At 35.3% G+C, this 17,671-nt stretch overlaps 1 protein-coding gene across 2 annotated transcripts in view; it reads right to left on the reverse strand.

Annotated features, from left to right (window-relative positions):
• Nucleotides 1-17,671, reverse strand: part of ascc3 (activating signal cointegrator 1 complex subunit 3) — a 263,272-nt gene that overhangs the window by 36,472 nt on the left and 209,129 nt on the right. For both annotated transcript variants that reach the window (XM_087286373.1, XM_087286372.2), the window contains exons 27-34: nucleotides 17,531-17,671; nucleotides 16,413-16,558; nucleotides 14,131-14,251; nucleotides 12,879-13,021; nucleotides 7,062-7,199; nucleotides 2,996-3,116; nucleotides 2,328-2,460; nucleotides 1,159-1,284 (exon numbers count right to left, since the gene is read on the reverse strand). The exon at nucleotides 17,531-17,671 is cut by the window's right edge and continues 26 nt beyond it. In XM_087286373.1, the coding sequence (XP_087142499.1) occupies nucleotides 1,159-1,284; nucleotides 2,328-2,460; nucleotides 2,996-3,116; nucleotides 7,062-7,199; nucleotides 12,879-13,021; nucleotides 14,131-14,251; nucleotides 16,413-16,558; nucleotides 17,531-17,671 (1,069 nt within the window). The remainder of the gene's footprint in view (nucleotides 1-1,158; nucleotides 1,285-2,327; nucleotides 2,461-2,995; nucleotides 3,117-7,061; nucleotides 7,200-12,878; nucleotides 13,022-14,130; nucleotides 14,252-16,412; nucleotides 16,559-17,530) is intronic.

A 17,671-nucleotide genomic window follows, 5' to 3' on the forward strand; every position in this document is an offset into this window, starting at 1 on the left:
TACTTAAATAAAAATGCATTAGTTAATTAATTATTTAGAGATTGATGTTGTTCATGTATAAGTTGTGGTACGCTGTTACCATTTTGCACATACTCGTTTTCATGATCCCTGATCATTGGTTTCCGAATTGCCCTGGGAATCGAAGAGTTTAGATGTCATGTGACATACACGTCACAACACGGAGAAAACTCCACTGTCTAAGATGTTTTTGTTAGTTTATTTTCTATTTAGCAGATTAGAGGATTATTTTCAGCCAGTTTGGGGTTTTCACTTTCTTTTATTTGCTGCTCCTTAAAATCCTGTTGCTTTGCCTTAAATACATGCATTAATGGATTTATTTGCAATATTGTATTATGATAATATATCTGACTAGATTAATAAATCCTGTAAATTGTTTGTTTTAAAATAACCAATGCTAGTTTGTTATGAAATGTATTAGCAAACAATAAAAACAGGTATAATGTTTGTTTGTATTTTATTTATTTATGCTGAAAAGGCTATCTGCATAATGACTGAAGAATCAACATTCAAACTTTTGTGATAGTAGTGGTAATAATAAAAATAGCAGTAGTAATAATAATAATAAAATAAATAAATAATAGTAATAACAATAATAATAATAATAGTAATAATAATAACAATAGTAATAATAATAATAATAGTAACATTATTATTATTATTATTATTATTATTATTATTATTAATAATAACAATAATAGTAATAATAATAATAATAGTTATAATAATAATAGCAATAATAATAATAATAATAATAATAATAATAATAATAGTTATAATAAAAATAATATTAATAATAATAATAATAGTTATAATAATAATAATAATAATAGTAAGAATAATAATAATAATAATAATAAAATCAATAATAATAATAATAATAATAATAATAGTTATAATAATAATAATAATAATAATAGTTATAATAATAGTTATAATAATAATAATAATAGTTATAATAATAATAATAATAATAGTTATAATAATAATAATAGTTATAATAATAATAGGAATAGTAATAATAATAATAATAGTAATAAAAATAATATTATTAATAATAATAATAATAATAGTAATAATAATAACAGTAGTAGTATTGTGTGCGTGTGTGTGTGTGCGTGCTTGATGTACATGCAGTACCTAGGGTTCATGACCAGTCTGCGGAAGAAATACGTCCAGGTGATGTAATCCATGGCGTCCTGCTTTGAGGTGACCGTGCCTGCTGCGATTTCTGCATTCAAGTGGTCGGAGAGCACACTAAGAAGACTGAAGAGACACAAAGATAGACATTTCTGTCAATCAGAAATCCCATATTAATCTAAAAAAAAACAAATACTCAGAAATGTCTCTGTCAGTTTTTTCACACAATTATATTTGATTTACCAAAGTCACACAAAAGTGCCAATTTCACGTCTGACACATCAATACCGAAGCTTTTAAATCGGGGGAATTTTTCGGATTATTCATGATGATCTGCATCTGTATAATGTGATTATTATTAGGAGTATTATTTATTATATGCAGATTTATATTTGCTTTAGTAAACACACGTTTAGATTTGTCCAGCTGTGGGGTTTTGGAGACGTCTGCATCAGCATATGGGGATAAGAACAGGACGTGTGTTTGGAGATAACTCAGTTTTCTGACCACACCCCCATTATTATTGTTCATTTACTCCTTTAGAACTGAATTTAGAAATAGTTTAGACACAAATCTTTGTGCTTAATAAAAGAAATTAAATATGTGGGCTAATGGATGTGTTCAGTGGAGACAGTTTCCTCACTCCACTAAAGTAAAGGAGTAAAGTAATGAGGCTGAATGGAGGAGGCTCGTTCTTTATCCTCGTGCTGCAGATGATCTGTTTAACTGTTTTCTCGCTACTGAAGCGTTCAGTTTTTACACTCCGATATGTAAAGAGCAAATACACCATGGTGAGGCGCAACTGACTCTTAAAGGGAATGAGAGACGAGACTCTGATTGGTTAAATGCAGGTTCTGCTCAAAACACAGACGTCCATTTCCTTAATAATTCTTTAAAGCTCTTTTCAGACACTTTTTCAGTCACATCATAACGCATGCTTATTTTCCTCATTTAATATGTAAACAAATGTTTACAGATTGATACTTTACTGACCCCAGAACTCTGTATTTAGTAGTGTTGTAAAATATGAACTGATGTTTTAATATAATGTTAACATGTACTCTGTTCATTTATGTTTTGAGTTTTCACTGCAAATGTCACATGCAAAACGATGCAATTGCTCCATTAACACAAAGGACAGACCGGGAGATTTATGGCTCTGTACACACCTAGACTCCACAGGGAACGGCTCGTACAGGAACTTCTTATAAAAGTCCTTCTTGATGTCGTGCACAAGGATAACAGCCTTGCCCTGGTCATCGAACTGCGGCCGCCCTGCCCGCCCCATCATCTGGAGAACATCTGGAATGGAGAAGATCTCACTTTAAGCTGAACACTAGTGAACAATGTCTTGTCAAATATTATGTGCTGTCATCGTAGCAAAGAGGAAAGAAATCAGCTTTGAGAAATGAGTTATTACAACTGTTATGTTCAGGAATGTGCTGAACAAAATCTTCTCTCCATCAAACATTCAGGAGGGCTAATAACACTATACTGAGCAAACAGAGGACGTGAAGTGAGCTGCTGTGAGGAATCTGGTTTGTCCTGAATGTGATATTATTATTAACATTTGAAATTATGTTACATGTTCATTCGTTCATTCATTTTCCTTCGGCTTTGTCCCTTTATTTATAAGGGGTCACCACAGCGGAATGAACCGCCAACTATTCCTGCATATGTTTTACACAGCGGATGCCCATCCAGCTGCAACCCAAGTACTAGAAACACACACACACACACACACACACACACACACACACACACACACACACACACACACACACACACACACACACACACACACGCGCATGCACGCACGCACGCACGCAGAAGTTACCTGTTATGGGGTAATCCACATAGCGCCTGGTCTTTCCGTCGTAGTATTCTGTGCCCTTTACGATCACCAGGTGGGCAGGAAAGTTGACGCCCCACGCCAGCGTGCTCGTCGCAATTAACACCTTGAATAGTAAGCATACATAAGTCAGAATTACTCAACCTCCTGTCTTTCTTCCAATATTTCCCAAATGATGTTGAACAGACTCAGGAATTCTTATTATCCATCTATAGATAATAAGAATCTATAATTTTATGAATCTAGTCGGATCTATTATCTATCTATAACCTATTTGTGTTATTTTGGCTAGAATAGCTTAGTTTAGTTTAGTTTGACTTTATTAATCCCCGGAGGGAAATTCACATGTCACAGCAGAGCTCTCCATACTAAAAATAGATAAATATGTTACATACAAATAAAAACAATAATAAAATTACATTTCATACTGCACACCTTGGTTCCAAAAACAACGAGTAAACACTTGTCCATATCTAATATCTAATTCAAGTTCAGCACAATTCATCTGCTATGACTTTGGTTATACAATCTGATCACTGTTGGTAAAAAATACTTCCTGTATCTTTCTCTGTAACACCAGGGTTGAATTAATCTTGTACTAAAAGAGCTTGCACACGCTTGGACTGTATCATAAAGGGGATGACTATCGTGGTTCATTATACTGACAATATTTGTCCAGCATTCGATTCTGTGCAATCTCTTCTATGGTAGGTAGTGCACACCCCACAACAGAACCTGCCCTTTTTATAAGCTTATTTAATTTGTTTTTCTCCTTCTCCAACAGTCCCCCTCCCCAGCAGGTTACAGCATACAGAATCACAGTAGAATACAAGCGGTTCTTAATTATTTTAAAAGCCATTTTAAGGGCAATATTATTAGCCTCCTTAGGCAATATTAGTTTTGGATTGTCCCCAGAACAAATCACTGTTATACAATGGCCTGCTTAATTACCCGAACTCAACCTTATTAAGCTAGTTAAGCCTTTAAATGGTAAGCTGAGTACTTGAAATATTATTTAGTCAAGTATTATTTACTGTCATCATGGCAAAGATAAAAAGAAATCAGTTATTAGAAATGAATTATCAAAACTATTATGATTAGAAATGTGTTCTGTCAGTTAAACAGCCCCGCCCACTATTGTTTTTGAATCTGCCACTATGCTGACACAAAGGCATATGCAGCTCCGCCTTCTTTTGAAAAGAGCACAACTCATTTGAATTTAAAGCGACAGACACCAAAACACCACAATAAGCATCAAAGCCTACAAGGGGTCAGTTTCAGAGAGCTAGAGAACATCATTTGTGTGGTATTTTGAGCTCAAACTTCACACACACACTAGGGCATATGTCTCAAACTGGATTCCTGGAGGGCCGCAGCTCTGCACAGTTTTGCTCCAACCCTAATCAAACACAGCTGATCCAACTACGGTAATCAAGACTGCTATAGACTATTAAGCAGGTGTGAGTTGGAGCTGGTTGGAGCTGAACTATGCAGAGCTGCGGCCCTCTAGGAATAGAGTTTGAGACCACTGCTCTAGGAGCTCTAGGATCTTTTAAAAAGGAAAATAATATGCCTCCTTTAATATGAACATTATTTCATTGGACAACAGTGGGCATGATGTAAATAAATAAATAGGGCGACATGTTGGCTCAGTGGTTAGCACTGTGGCTTCACAGCAAGAAGGTCGCTGGTTTGAGTCCCAGCTGGGTCAGTTGGCGTTTCTGCGTGAAGTTTGCATGTTCTCCCCATGTTGGCGTGGGTTTCCTCCGGGTGCTCTGGTTTCCCCCACAGTACAAACACATGGGCTGTAGGGGAATTGATTAACTAAATTGGCTGTACTGTGTGTGTGTGTGTGTGTGTGTGTGTGTGTCTGTGTGAATGGGTGTGTATGGGTGTTTCCCAGTATTTGGTTGCGGCTGGAAGGGCATCCGCTGTGTAAAACATATGCTGGAATAGTTGGCGGTTCATTCCGCTGTGGAAACCGCTGATAAATAAGAGACTAAGCTGAAGGAAAATGGATGAATAAATAAATGATAGTTGACATCCATCGACCTCCTTATTTTTTTCAGAAAATGTGCATTTAAATGATTAAAAGTAAAGACTTAGCATACTTTTAAACACTCAAAACGCTCTAAAAAAACCTTTCAATATACAGTAAATGCGTATAAAATAACACCATATGTCTGCATAGAGCAAACCCACACACTCTCTAAATAAATCCTGATTGTATTTTAATTAAAGTGGCCGAGACACATGCTTAACAGCAGAAGAGGCAACTGAACGTGTATTTAATATATACATATGCATTGAAACTGGTTTATCTACCAACACTACATAGTTTTGCAGAATAATGTGTGCGTCTCAGGATGTTTAATTAAAAAAAATAAAATAAAACATCAGATACAGGGTGTATTTTGAGTATGTGTGTGGGATTGTGGACATATGGCATTACTTTATTTGCTGAGATGCACATTTTACTGTACAACTGAAGTATGCAACTGAAAGTTTGTACTCAAGACATTTATTTATTTGATCAGAATGTGCTAAAATAAGCGTACTAGTAAATTAAATAATTAAATATTCCTTTAGCTTATCAAAAGCTTTTTAAAGTTTTATTTAAAGATCTTCATCTGTAAATTAAAGACTGCATACAATTTTATTGGTTGTATTATACACCCAATAAATAAATCGTCACTGATTGATCAAACTAATTATTCTAAATGAGCTGAATCAACACAATTCTTGAGTTTTTTTTTGACAACTTAATTTCATTATGCTCAATCAACTTTTATTTCTAAAAACAATTATGAATTTGACACAACAAATTAACATTTAACATTTAACATTTGAAACAAAAAATTAATCATTATCCTGAAAATATTAGCTTTGACATCACCATATATAGACAAAAGTTGTTTATTATATATATATATATATATACATTTAGTCATTTAGCAGATGCTTTTATCCAAACTGACTTACAAATGAGGACAAGGAAGCTATTTACATAACTATAAGAGCAACAACGAATAAGTGCTATAGGCAAGTTTCAGGTCTGTAAAGTTTAAGAAGGAAAGTATTAGTAATATATATATATATATTCCCCCCCCCCCCCCCTTTTTTTTTTTTAAAGTACAGTTAGTGGGATATCCAGAGAGGCAATTGCAGATTAGGAAGTGAAGTGGAGACTAAATAGTTGAGTTTTTAGTCGTTTCTTGAAAACAGCAAGTGAGTATATATATATATATATATATATATATATATATATATATATATATATATATATATATATATATATATATATGTATATATATGTATATATATATATGTATATATATGTATATATATATATATATATATATATATATATATATATATATATATATATATATATATATATGTATATAAATGTATATATAAATAAAAATAAACACAAATGCATGCCAGACTGATTTGAAGAAATAGTGCATCACATGCTAAACTGTTTTCACTGCTACTACAGTATATCAATGTGTGAAATATCACATTTGCATTATATCAACATGAGAGAGAGAGAGACTAAACCCGAGAGACAGCACGCTGTGTTAAGAAAAATGTTTCACTTGGATTTGTTCAAATAAATCAATTCATCTTTCATGACTGATTCATACATACATTCACTCAGCTGACAGGTATTCACACACATCTAGCTGGGATAATACACAACTGAGTCACTTAGATAGATGGATAGAACGATGGATGGATGGATGGATGGAAGTATGGATGGATGGATGGATGGATGGATGGATGGATGGATGGATGGATGGATGGATGGATGGATGGATGGATGGATAGATGGATAGATAGATAGATAGATGATGGATGGATGGATGGATGGATGGATGGATGGATGGATGGATGGATGGATGGATGGATGGATGGATGGATGGATGGATGGATGGATGGATAGATAGATAGATAGATAGATAGATAGATAGATAGATAGATAGATAGATAGATAGATAGATAGATAGATAGATAGAATAGGGAATGTTTGCGAATTAGAGCTTACCTGAATCTTACAGTTGACGAAGAGTTCTTCCACCGTCTTCCTGTCCCGCTCGTGAAGGCCTGCATGATGCATCCCGATCCCGAACGCCAGGGTCAGCTTCAGGTTCGACTCTCTGATGGTGGCGATGATGTCAGTCATCTAAAAAAACACATTAGACATTAGAAAAGCTGGCTGCTTGACCACTCTTCACAGGATAGAGCATACAGTTGAAATGATGTTTAACAGATTCAGGAAATTTTCACAGTTTGTCTGATAATATTTTTTCTTCTGGAGAAAGCCTTGTTTGTTTTATTTCAGCTAGAATAAAAGCAGTTCTTAATTGTTTTTAAGCAATTTAAGCTCAATATTATTAGCCCCCTTAAGCAATATTTCTTTTGGATTGTCTCCAGAACAAACAACTGCTATACAATGGCCTGCCTAATTACCCGAACTTAACCTTATTAAGCTAATTAAGCCTTTAAATGTCACTTTAAGCTGAATTCTAGTCTAATTCGAGTATCTAGTCTAATATTCTGTGCTGTCATTATGACACAGTAAAAATAAATTAGTGATTAGAGATGAGTTATTAAAGCTGTCAAGTTTAGAAATGTGCTGAAAACAAATCTGCTCTCCGTTAAACAGAAATTGGGGAAAAAATATACAGGGGGCAAATAAGTCTGCCTTCAACTGTACATATAAAAAAACAGAAAGAAAAGAGATGGAAATGTCGGGACAGGGAAGAGTGGGAATAAATGGAGGGAGATTAGGAAGCGCTGTTGGATGGACAGCTAAAGGCAGCCGGCTGTCAGTCAAACAGCAGGGACTCGGGCCGTTACACGCTCCAGTGCAGGGAAGCAGCGGGACGTCCCGTATATCACTGGAACACACAGCCTGAATGCTGGAGACATCAGCACATGCGGAGAACCACAGGCCAGACCAAAATCAAAACGCTCTCATTATTTACTCATCCTCACGTTGCTTCAAAACAGCATTTATATGTAGAACACATTTCTGCACATAACAGTGTTAATAACTAATTTCTAATCACTGATTTCTTTTATCTTTGCCATGACGACAGCACATAATATTTGACTAGATAATCTTCAAGACACTAGTATTCAGCTCACATTTAAAAAGCTATAGCTTAATAAGGTTAAGTTCGGGTAATAAGGCAGGCCATTATATAACAGTGGTTTGTTCTGTAGATAATCCAAAACTAGTATTGCTTAAGAGTTTCAAACTTTTTTGAAAACATTGACAGAAACATTTTGACAGGGCTGCATTATACAAGCCTACTCAAAAAACCAAGAAAGGGTTTCGCTATTTTGGTAAAACTTAATTTTCTTTATGGCAATGATGCCAATTACATTGAAATGCTTATTTGTCAGTTTACACAAGTAGCATGAATGAAAATCACATGCATGGAAACTCAGAATTCATATTAATTTAGTTTGATTTTAGTAGGGATGCATCAAATTTTGACCTCTAAAAATGATCAGCTAAAGGTGGCATTTTCGGTTTTGGGTCAAACTTCAAAATAGCTTAAAATCCCACTGTATTATATTTGTTCATGCATGAACCGTACATAATCAGAATTGCGAAGTCCACTTTAAATAATGCTTTTGGAAATTTATATTCATGTCATATTAAAGGATCGTGATAATAACATAATATTTTACTAGATATTTTTCAAAATGCTTATATTCAGCTTAAAGTGAGATTTAAAGGCTTAACTAGCTTAATAAGGTTAAGTTCGGGTAATTAGGCGAGCCATTTTATAACAGTGGTTTGTTCTGTAGACCACTGAAACAACTATTGTGTAAGAGGGCTAATCACATTGACCTTATAACTGTTTTTATTAAATTAAGAACTGCTTTTATTCTAGCCGATATAAAACAAATGAGACTTTCTCCAGAAGAAAAAAATATTCCTGAAATCTGAAAATAAATATATTTACAAAAATAAAAAATAAAAAAAAATCACAGAAGGGCGAATAATTTTGACCTAATCTATGCATATACACACACATACATCCGTAAACACAAATACATGCATTTATTTAAGAAATAGTTTTCTTTTTATATTTATAAATTAAAATATGTATATCTAATACAAATTATATACAAAAATAAATAAATATATATATAATATTTTAATAGTTTTTATTTACATACACAAAATGTATACATGCAATTAATCGCGATTAATCTTTTGACAGCACTAGCAACAATCAATCAAATAAAAGCACCACGATTACATATAAATTATTATAATCATCAACATTTCAGTAATAAACAAACATTCAAATAAATATTAAATAAATTACATTATTTTATTATTATTATTGGCGGTTCATTCCACTGTGGTGACCCCAGATTAATAAAGGACTAAGAAGAAAATGAATGAGTTATTATTGTTATTATTATTATTATTATATTATAAATTATAATGAACTATTATCAAAACATTTTTATTTATTTATTTATTTTTTGCAATATGCTAATGGTCTAATCCAATTTAATAAATTATGCTAAGCTAAACTAAAAAATGCTTTACCAGACACAATGGATTAAAAAAAGGTAAAACCAAATTGTTGAATTCTGGCAGAAGATATAGGATCCGGACGGCACGATCGACTCACAGCAAAAAGGTCGCTGGTCCGAGTCCCGGCTGGGCCAGTTGGTGTTTCAGTGTGGAGTTTGCAAGTTCTCCCCGTGTTGGCGCGGGTTTCCTCCGGGTGCTCCGGTTTCCCCCCGTTAATCTAATTGATTAACTAAACTGTCCAAAGTGTATGTGTATGATTGTGAGTGTGTATGGATGTTTCCCAGTACTGGGTTGCAGCTAGAAGGGCATCCGCTGCGTAAAACATAAGCTGAATAAGTTGGTGGTTCATTCCGCTGTGGCGACCCCTGATTAATGAAGGGACTAAGCGGAAGGAAAATTAATGAATGAGATTTAACAAATTGAAAATAATAAATAATGAGTGAATTATGATGCTTTAATTGGGTGAACTACTCTTTCAATCCTCATGTCTCTGCTCCACACACATATGCAGAAGTCATAGCGTATTCTCTGCATGTGTTAATGTGCTTTATTGGCTCTTTAACAGGGCAGACTGAGGCTGTGCTCATAAAACACATGCTTTATGGGCCTGCAGATCAGTGTAATAGAAAAATACAGCACTATCATCAGGAGCCGCCTCATAAACACAAGACAGACAGCCAAAGCCAATGTGTGCTTTACTCATACACACATCCATTAAATCAACAGCTCGCCAAAGACATTTCACTTCTGGCTCAGCTATCACTCTAAAAATCGCACTAAGAGAGATAATTACGGTGGCTTAAGTTTAAGAAAACATGTGCTTACTACAAAACACTAACAAACTGAGAAAATATCTTTAACAATTTCACAACACACACACACATGCATATTCGCAAAACACATGCAAATAAGCAAACGAGCTGCAGATAGTGAAAAAAAGATTTGTTGAAATTGTTGTAAATTTATTATTTATTTATTAATTTATTAAATTAAATTATCTAAGTAAAAGACCTGATAAATCACATCAGTATTCACAGCCTTTGCTCAATGCTTTGTTGATGCACTTTTGGCAGCGATTACAGCCTCAAGTCTTGTTGAATATGATGCTACAAGCTTGGCACACCTGTCTTTGGGTATTTCTACCCGTTCCTCTTTGCAGCACCTCTCAAGCTCTATCAGGTTGGATGGGAAGCGACAGTGTACAGCCATTTTTAGATCTCTCTGTTCAATAGGATTTAGGTCTGGGCTCTGGCTGGGCCACCAAGGACATTCAACAAGTTGTTGTGAAGCCACTCCATTGATATTTTGGCAGTGTGCTTTGGGTTATTGTCCTGCTAGAAGATGAAGCGTCGCCCCAGTCTGAGGTAGAGAGCACTCTTGTGCAGGTCTTCATTCAGGATGTCTCTGTACATCGCTGCATTCATCTTTCCCTCTATCCTGACTAGTCTTCCAGTTCCTGCTGCTGAAACACATCCCCACAGCATGATGCCAACACCACCATGCTTCACTGTAGGGATGCTGTTAGCCTGCTGATGAGCGCCGCCTGCTGTTCTCCAAACGTAACGCCTGGAGTTCACTCCAAACTGTTCAGTTTGAGTCTCATCAGAGCAGAGAGTTTAGTTTCTGATGCTCTGAGAGTCCTTCTTTTGGCAAACTCCAGGCGGGGAGTGTCTTCCGTCTGGCCACTCTACCATACAGATGCCTGATTGGTGGATTGCTGCACAGATGGTTGTCCTTCTGTAAGGTTCTCCTCTCTCCACAGAAGAACGCTGGCGCTTAGACAGAGTGAGCATCGGGTTATTGATCACCTCCCTGATTAAGGCTCTTCTCCCTGATCACTCAGCTTAGATGGCCGGCCAGCTCTAGGAAGAGTCCTGGTGGTCAAACATCTTCCACTTACGGATGATGGAGGCCGCTGTGCTCAATGGAACTTTCAGAGCAGCAGAAATGTTTCTGTAATCTTCCCCAGCCTTGTGCCTCCAGACAATCCTGTCTTGGAGGTCTACAGACAGTTCCTTTGTCTTCATGCTTGGTTTGTGCTTTGACATGCACTGTCAACCCTGGGCCCTTATATAGACAGGTGTAGCCTTTTCAGATCATGTCCATCAGCTGAGTTGAGCACAGGTGAACTCCAATAAAGCAGAAACATGATGATCAGAGGAAACAGAAAGTACCTGATCTCCATTTAAAGCTTCATGCCAAAGGCTGTGAGTACTGATGTACATGTGATTTTACAGGTTTCAAAAACTCTGTGTTCACATTGTCATTATGGGGGATTGTGTGTAGAATGTTGAGGAAATCAATTCATTTAATCCATGCTGGAATAAGGCTGTAGCATAAACAAATGTGGAAAAAGTCAAGCGCTATCAGTACTCTCCGGATGCACCCTAAATGATTTATTAAGGGGCTCATCATCTGGACTTATCTCCGAGCTCTGCAGTTTGCCGATATGAATGTGTGTTTATGTTTTTCTGAAGTATTTCTGATGTAACCAATCACGCGTGAGCTGTTAAAGGAATTATCACCTCCGTAAGGCTGCAATTTTTACGTGATTACTTTGTGATTGGAAAGACGAAAGCATTCCTTTTTTTCCGCCGCCCAGCTCTCTAATCGAGAGCTTTGAAAATATTAGCAGACATCTGCGACAGGGCGAGCAGAAGAGAACGAAAAAAAAAGTGTTTGTTCACATCTTGAAATGATCCAAAGGCATGGAGTGGAACGGAAAGAGGAATTTAATGAGAGATGACACAGGCTTTTGCACTAGAAGCTGCGCTGAGCCGTACTGTAATCACCGTTAAACAGATACTGAGCTTCTTCAGCAAGAGAAGAGGAATAAAACACACAGGAGAAACTCACAATGGAACGTACTGATGTTAAAAATTACAAGCATGATCTTTAAAGGAACAAAAATATTCTCATTTACGTCTCTCCTACAGTTAAACAATTGAGCTTTACCATTTTTGAACCCATTAAGGCCAGTGTTTCCCAACCATGTTCCTGGAGGCACACCAACAATACATATTTCTGATGTCTCCCTTATCTGACCCATTAACTTCAGGTTTTGGAGTCTCTTCTAACATTCTGATGAGTTGATTCTGGAGTGTTTGATTAGGTGTTTAATTATTATTACAATTATTATTACTATTATTATTAATCTTTTTGGATGGAAAGAGAAAAGCAAAAGGCATTCTCTTTGGGAAAAAGTTATTGGGATATTGTGAGAGAAATGCATGTGCTGAAGCATTATTTTGGACAAAAAGTAATGAGGGAGTTGAGGATGATACTGTATCTGACCTCTCTCTCGTCCTGGTGGAGCCACTGTTTGGGGTCATCTTCAGTAGCCAGGAAGGCAATGAGGTCGAGAGCTGTGAGCCGCGTCTGCCGACGGGACGACACAAATATCAGGACGGGTTTGGCAGGAGAATGGGTACGGATTGCTGCAGGACAGAAGAAACAGAGAGTGAAAAATTAAATAAGTAAATAAGTAAGTAAGTAAGTAAGTAAGTAAGTAAGTAAGTAAGTAAGTAAGTAAGTAAGTAAATAAATAAATAAATAAATAAATAAACAAATAAATAAAATTTTATAAAAATAAAATAAGTAAATAATAAAAATAAAATAGATAAATACTTAATTAAATTATAAAAATTAAATTAAATGAATAAATAATAAAACAAATAATAAAATAAAATAAATAAATATTAAAAATAAAAAATAAATAAAATACAAAAATAAAAATATTAAAAACAATATAAATAATCAAATAAAATAAATAATACAAATAAAACACAGATGTAAATAATAAAATTAATAGTAAAAATAAAATACAAAAATGTAAATAATAATAAATAATAAAAAATGTATTAAATTAATTGAATAAATAAATAAATAGTAAAAATAATATACATAAATAAATTATAAAAATAAAATAAAATACATGAATACAAAATAAATAAATAAATAAAAGTAAATAAATAAATATAAACAAATAAATATATAAATAAATCAAAATAAACAAACAAATAAATAAATAAATAAATATAATAGTTTTTTTTGAAAACGTTTCTTTTAGTTTGGCTGGAATAAAAGCAATTTTATTATTATTATTATTATTATTTTTATTTAAGGTCAATATTATTAGCCCCCTTTTTTGATTGGTTACTTTGTCCAAATGACTTGCCTAAGTTAACGAAATAATCTAGTTAAGCCTCTTAATGTCACTTTAAGCTGAATACTACAGCATCTTGCAAAATAACTAGAAGTTATTAGAAATGAGTCATAAAACTATTATGTTTACAAATGTGTTGTCTCCTTTAATCAGCACATGAAAATATTAGAAAACATTAAAAGTGGATCAAAAAAATTGTCCTAAAACAAGAACGTGTGTTATTTAATAGCATTAACTCAACTGTGAAGTATGCTTTGATCACTTTAAATGCTCACTACCCTTTATTATAGCACACATGAAATTGTAGAGCAAGGTACGATCAAAGTTACACAAATCTATTGCATTTCGAAAGCAAACCTGCATATTACTCCAGCATTATACCTTGGAATACTGGTTTGTTCATGGTGGCCATTCTAGGGCAATAATGCTGCCCCGGAAAGCCCTGAATATGAACCTCCAATGGCACCGGGCGAACAGAGGGCCGGAAATTAAACAGTCCCACCTGAAAGACAGACAGACAGGAGATAAATAAGGCCGGGCTCACAAAAACAGGGCCAGAAAGTGAGAAAGACTGTAATAAAGCGAGAGATGGAGTGCCCAGCTGGCTGTGTGCCTGACAGAGTGGCCCATCTGGGGGTAATTACAGCCCGTCATTGTCCCCTGTCCCACAACCGCGCTCTCACACAAGTGGCCCGGACCTGTGTGCGTGTGTGCACATATTTAAAGGGCCGGATAATGGATCGGGCAGCTAGGGACGCGCCTCAGTCCAAACAGCGCACGTCAGATTTATGGAGACCCCCAGCCCTTGCTTTCCCCGTCTGTCTAGTAGGGTGACATTTCAGCAATAGTAAAACAACGTTTACATAACCACCGATGCTGCTACACGCTGAGAGAGAGAGAGGGCTGCTGGTTATTTATAGACCCTTGTGAGCACACATACGCATATAGGACGACTGACAGAACGTTCGCTCGGCCGTCTGTAATGGAAACGGGATGATAATGACGCTATGGTTAATACAGTGGTACAGATAATATGCTTATTCTACTGGTTTCAGACGTAATCATCACAGGGGAAAGTGAAGCATGATTCCACTGAAAGCAGAGCCATCTATGATGCACAACTCAACTTAAAAAAGCTAATACAGCATTTGGGGACCAAGAATTCTTGCTTGATTTGAACTGAAGGAATTGTTATTAAATCATAGCAAACTCGAGAAGAGGAAGGAGAATTGAACCTAAAACTATACAATAATATATATATATATATATATATAAATTGCTACTGTATCTATCTGTCCACCCATCCGTCCACCCATGCATCCATCCATTCATTCATCTGACTGTATGTCCATCAATCTATCCATCCATCTGTCTGTCCGTCCGTCCGTCCTTCCATCTATCGATCTACCTACCCACCTACCTACCTACCTACCTACCGACCTACCTACTTACCTATCTATCTATCTATCTATCTATCTATCTATCTATCTATCTATCTATCTATCTATCTATCTATCTATCTATCTATCTATCTATCTATCTATCTATCTATCTATCTATCTATCTATCTATCTATCCGTCCGTCTATCTAGCGATCTACCTACCTATCTATTTACCTGTCTGTCCGTCCATCGCTCCGTCCGTCTATCGACCTACCTACCTACCTACCTACCTATCTGTCTGTATGTCTGTTTGTCTGTCTATCTATCTATCTAACGATCTATCAATCTATCCGTCAGTCCGTCCGTCTATCAAACGGGCTACCTACCTACCTATTTACCTGTCTGTCTGTCCATCGGTCCATCCGTCTATTGACCTACCTACCTATCTGCCTGCCTGCCTGTCTCTCTGTCTGTCTGTCTGTCTGTCTATCTATCTATCTACAGTATCTATCTATCTATCTATCTGTCTGTCCGTCCGTCCGTCCGTCCGTCCGTCCGTCCGTCCGTCCGTCCGTCCGTCCGTCCGTCCGTCCGTCCGTCCGTCCGTCCCTCCCTCCCTCCCTCCCTCCCTCCCTCCCTCCCTCCCTCCCTCCCTCCATCCATCCATCCATCCATCCATCCATCCATCCATCCATCCATCCATCCATCCATCCATCCATCCATCCATCTATCTATCTATCTATCTATCTATCTATCTATCTATCTATCTATCTATCTTTCTACCAACCAGGAACAAAAAGGGCTGCATTGGACAGTTACAAAAAATTACATATCATAACCTAGACACGCACTTATAAATAATATATGAAGAGTTCAGATGCAAAAACCTCTAAGTGCCGTCTAAAATTTCCATTGAATTTTTTTTTTTTCTCAGCCTCTTTTGTTTATGTTGAGATATTAAACTTTAAAGACCAGATAAAGGACTTATTCTTTGCCACAAAACTAATGTTACTGAACATACACACAGGAACATGATAAAATGCTCATTTTACAGAAAAATCTCAGATGGCATTTAGAGATTTTTGCGTCTAAACTCTTCATATTAATATAATATAATATTATGTATATATATATATATATATATATATATATATATATATATATATATATATATATATATATATATATATATATATATATATAAAGAAAAACATTTGTTTGATCAAAAACATGTTCAATTGTAAAATATTGCAGGTTGTATATCGCAGTGGTCTTTCTAACCTGTCCGATGCCCAGCCAGTCGGCTAGATCTCGTGCATTAGCCAGCGCGGTGGACAGTCCTACTACTCTGACCGTTTTTGAGGTGTGCGATGAAATAAAGTTGGTTCTGGACACAATGACTTCAAGAACCGGCCCTCGGTCTTCACCTGTGAAGCCAAACAAAAAGTAAATACTGTAGCAATACCATTTCTTTGACAGCAATACATCAAAAATGGTCAAATTTGCATCACAAAGGTAAAATGGAATCAATATTAGACTTAAAAAGGCCAGATATGACATTTAAAAGCTATCAGTGCTATTTATTTTATTGACAATACATCAAAAATGGCAAAAATTTTGCCCCAATATTTGATTTAAAAAAGGCAGATATTACATTTAAAAACTGCATCAACATTATTTCTTTTATTAGCAATATATTTAAAATCAAATCAATATTAGACTTAAAAATGGCAGATATGACATTTAAAAACCATCAATACTATTTATTTCACCGAAAATAGTCAAATTTTAAATTTTAAAGGTAAAATGGGACCATTATTAGACCTACAAAAGACAGATATTACAATTAAAAACTGTAAAAAACAAAACTTTTACATCAAAAATGGTCAAATTTGCATCATAAAGGTCAAATGCAAGCAACATTTAATTAAAAACAGCAGATATGGCATTAAAAACTGTATCAACACTATTTATTTTATTAGTAATACAATAAAAAACGGTCAAATTTACATATAAGGTAAATTGTAACCAACATATGACTTGAAAATGGTAGATGACATTAAAAACTGTATCAATACAATTTTTTTTATTAGCAATACATTAAAATAAATTATCGAATTTGCATCATAAAGGTAAAATGGAACCAATATTTAACTTAAAAATGGCAGATAGGACATTTAAAAACTATCAATACTATTTTTTTATTACCAGCAAATCAAAAAATTGTCAAATTTGTATAATAAAGGTAAAATGAAACCAATATTAAACTTAAAAATAACAGAAATAACATTTAAAAACTGTCAGACATTTAAAAACAAACAGCTAGCGACTTCCAGTCTGTGGCTTGTCGTTTGTGCAGTGGGAAGGCAGTTTTAGTGGTGTTTTGTCAGACGCTTTACCCAGAAGATGGATCTCGTCAATGATGAGAATGGCCACTTTCTGCACATAGCTGCGGTTCTGCCAGCTGCGGCTCACTCCATCCCACTTCTCTGGTGTCGTGACGATCAGGTCAGCCTGTGCTATGGCTCGCATGTCCGGAG

Source organism: Danio rerio, chromosome 16 (genome assembly GCF_052040795.2).
Source record: "Danio rerio strain M-AB ecotype USA chromosome 16, GRCz13ab, whole genome shotgun sequence".
NCBI classification, from domain to species: Eukaryota; Metazoa; Chordata; class Actinopteri; order Cypriniformes; family Danionidae; genus Danio; species Danio rerio.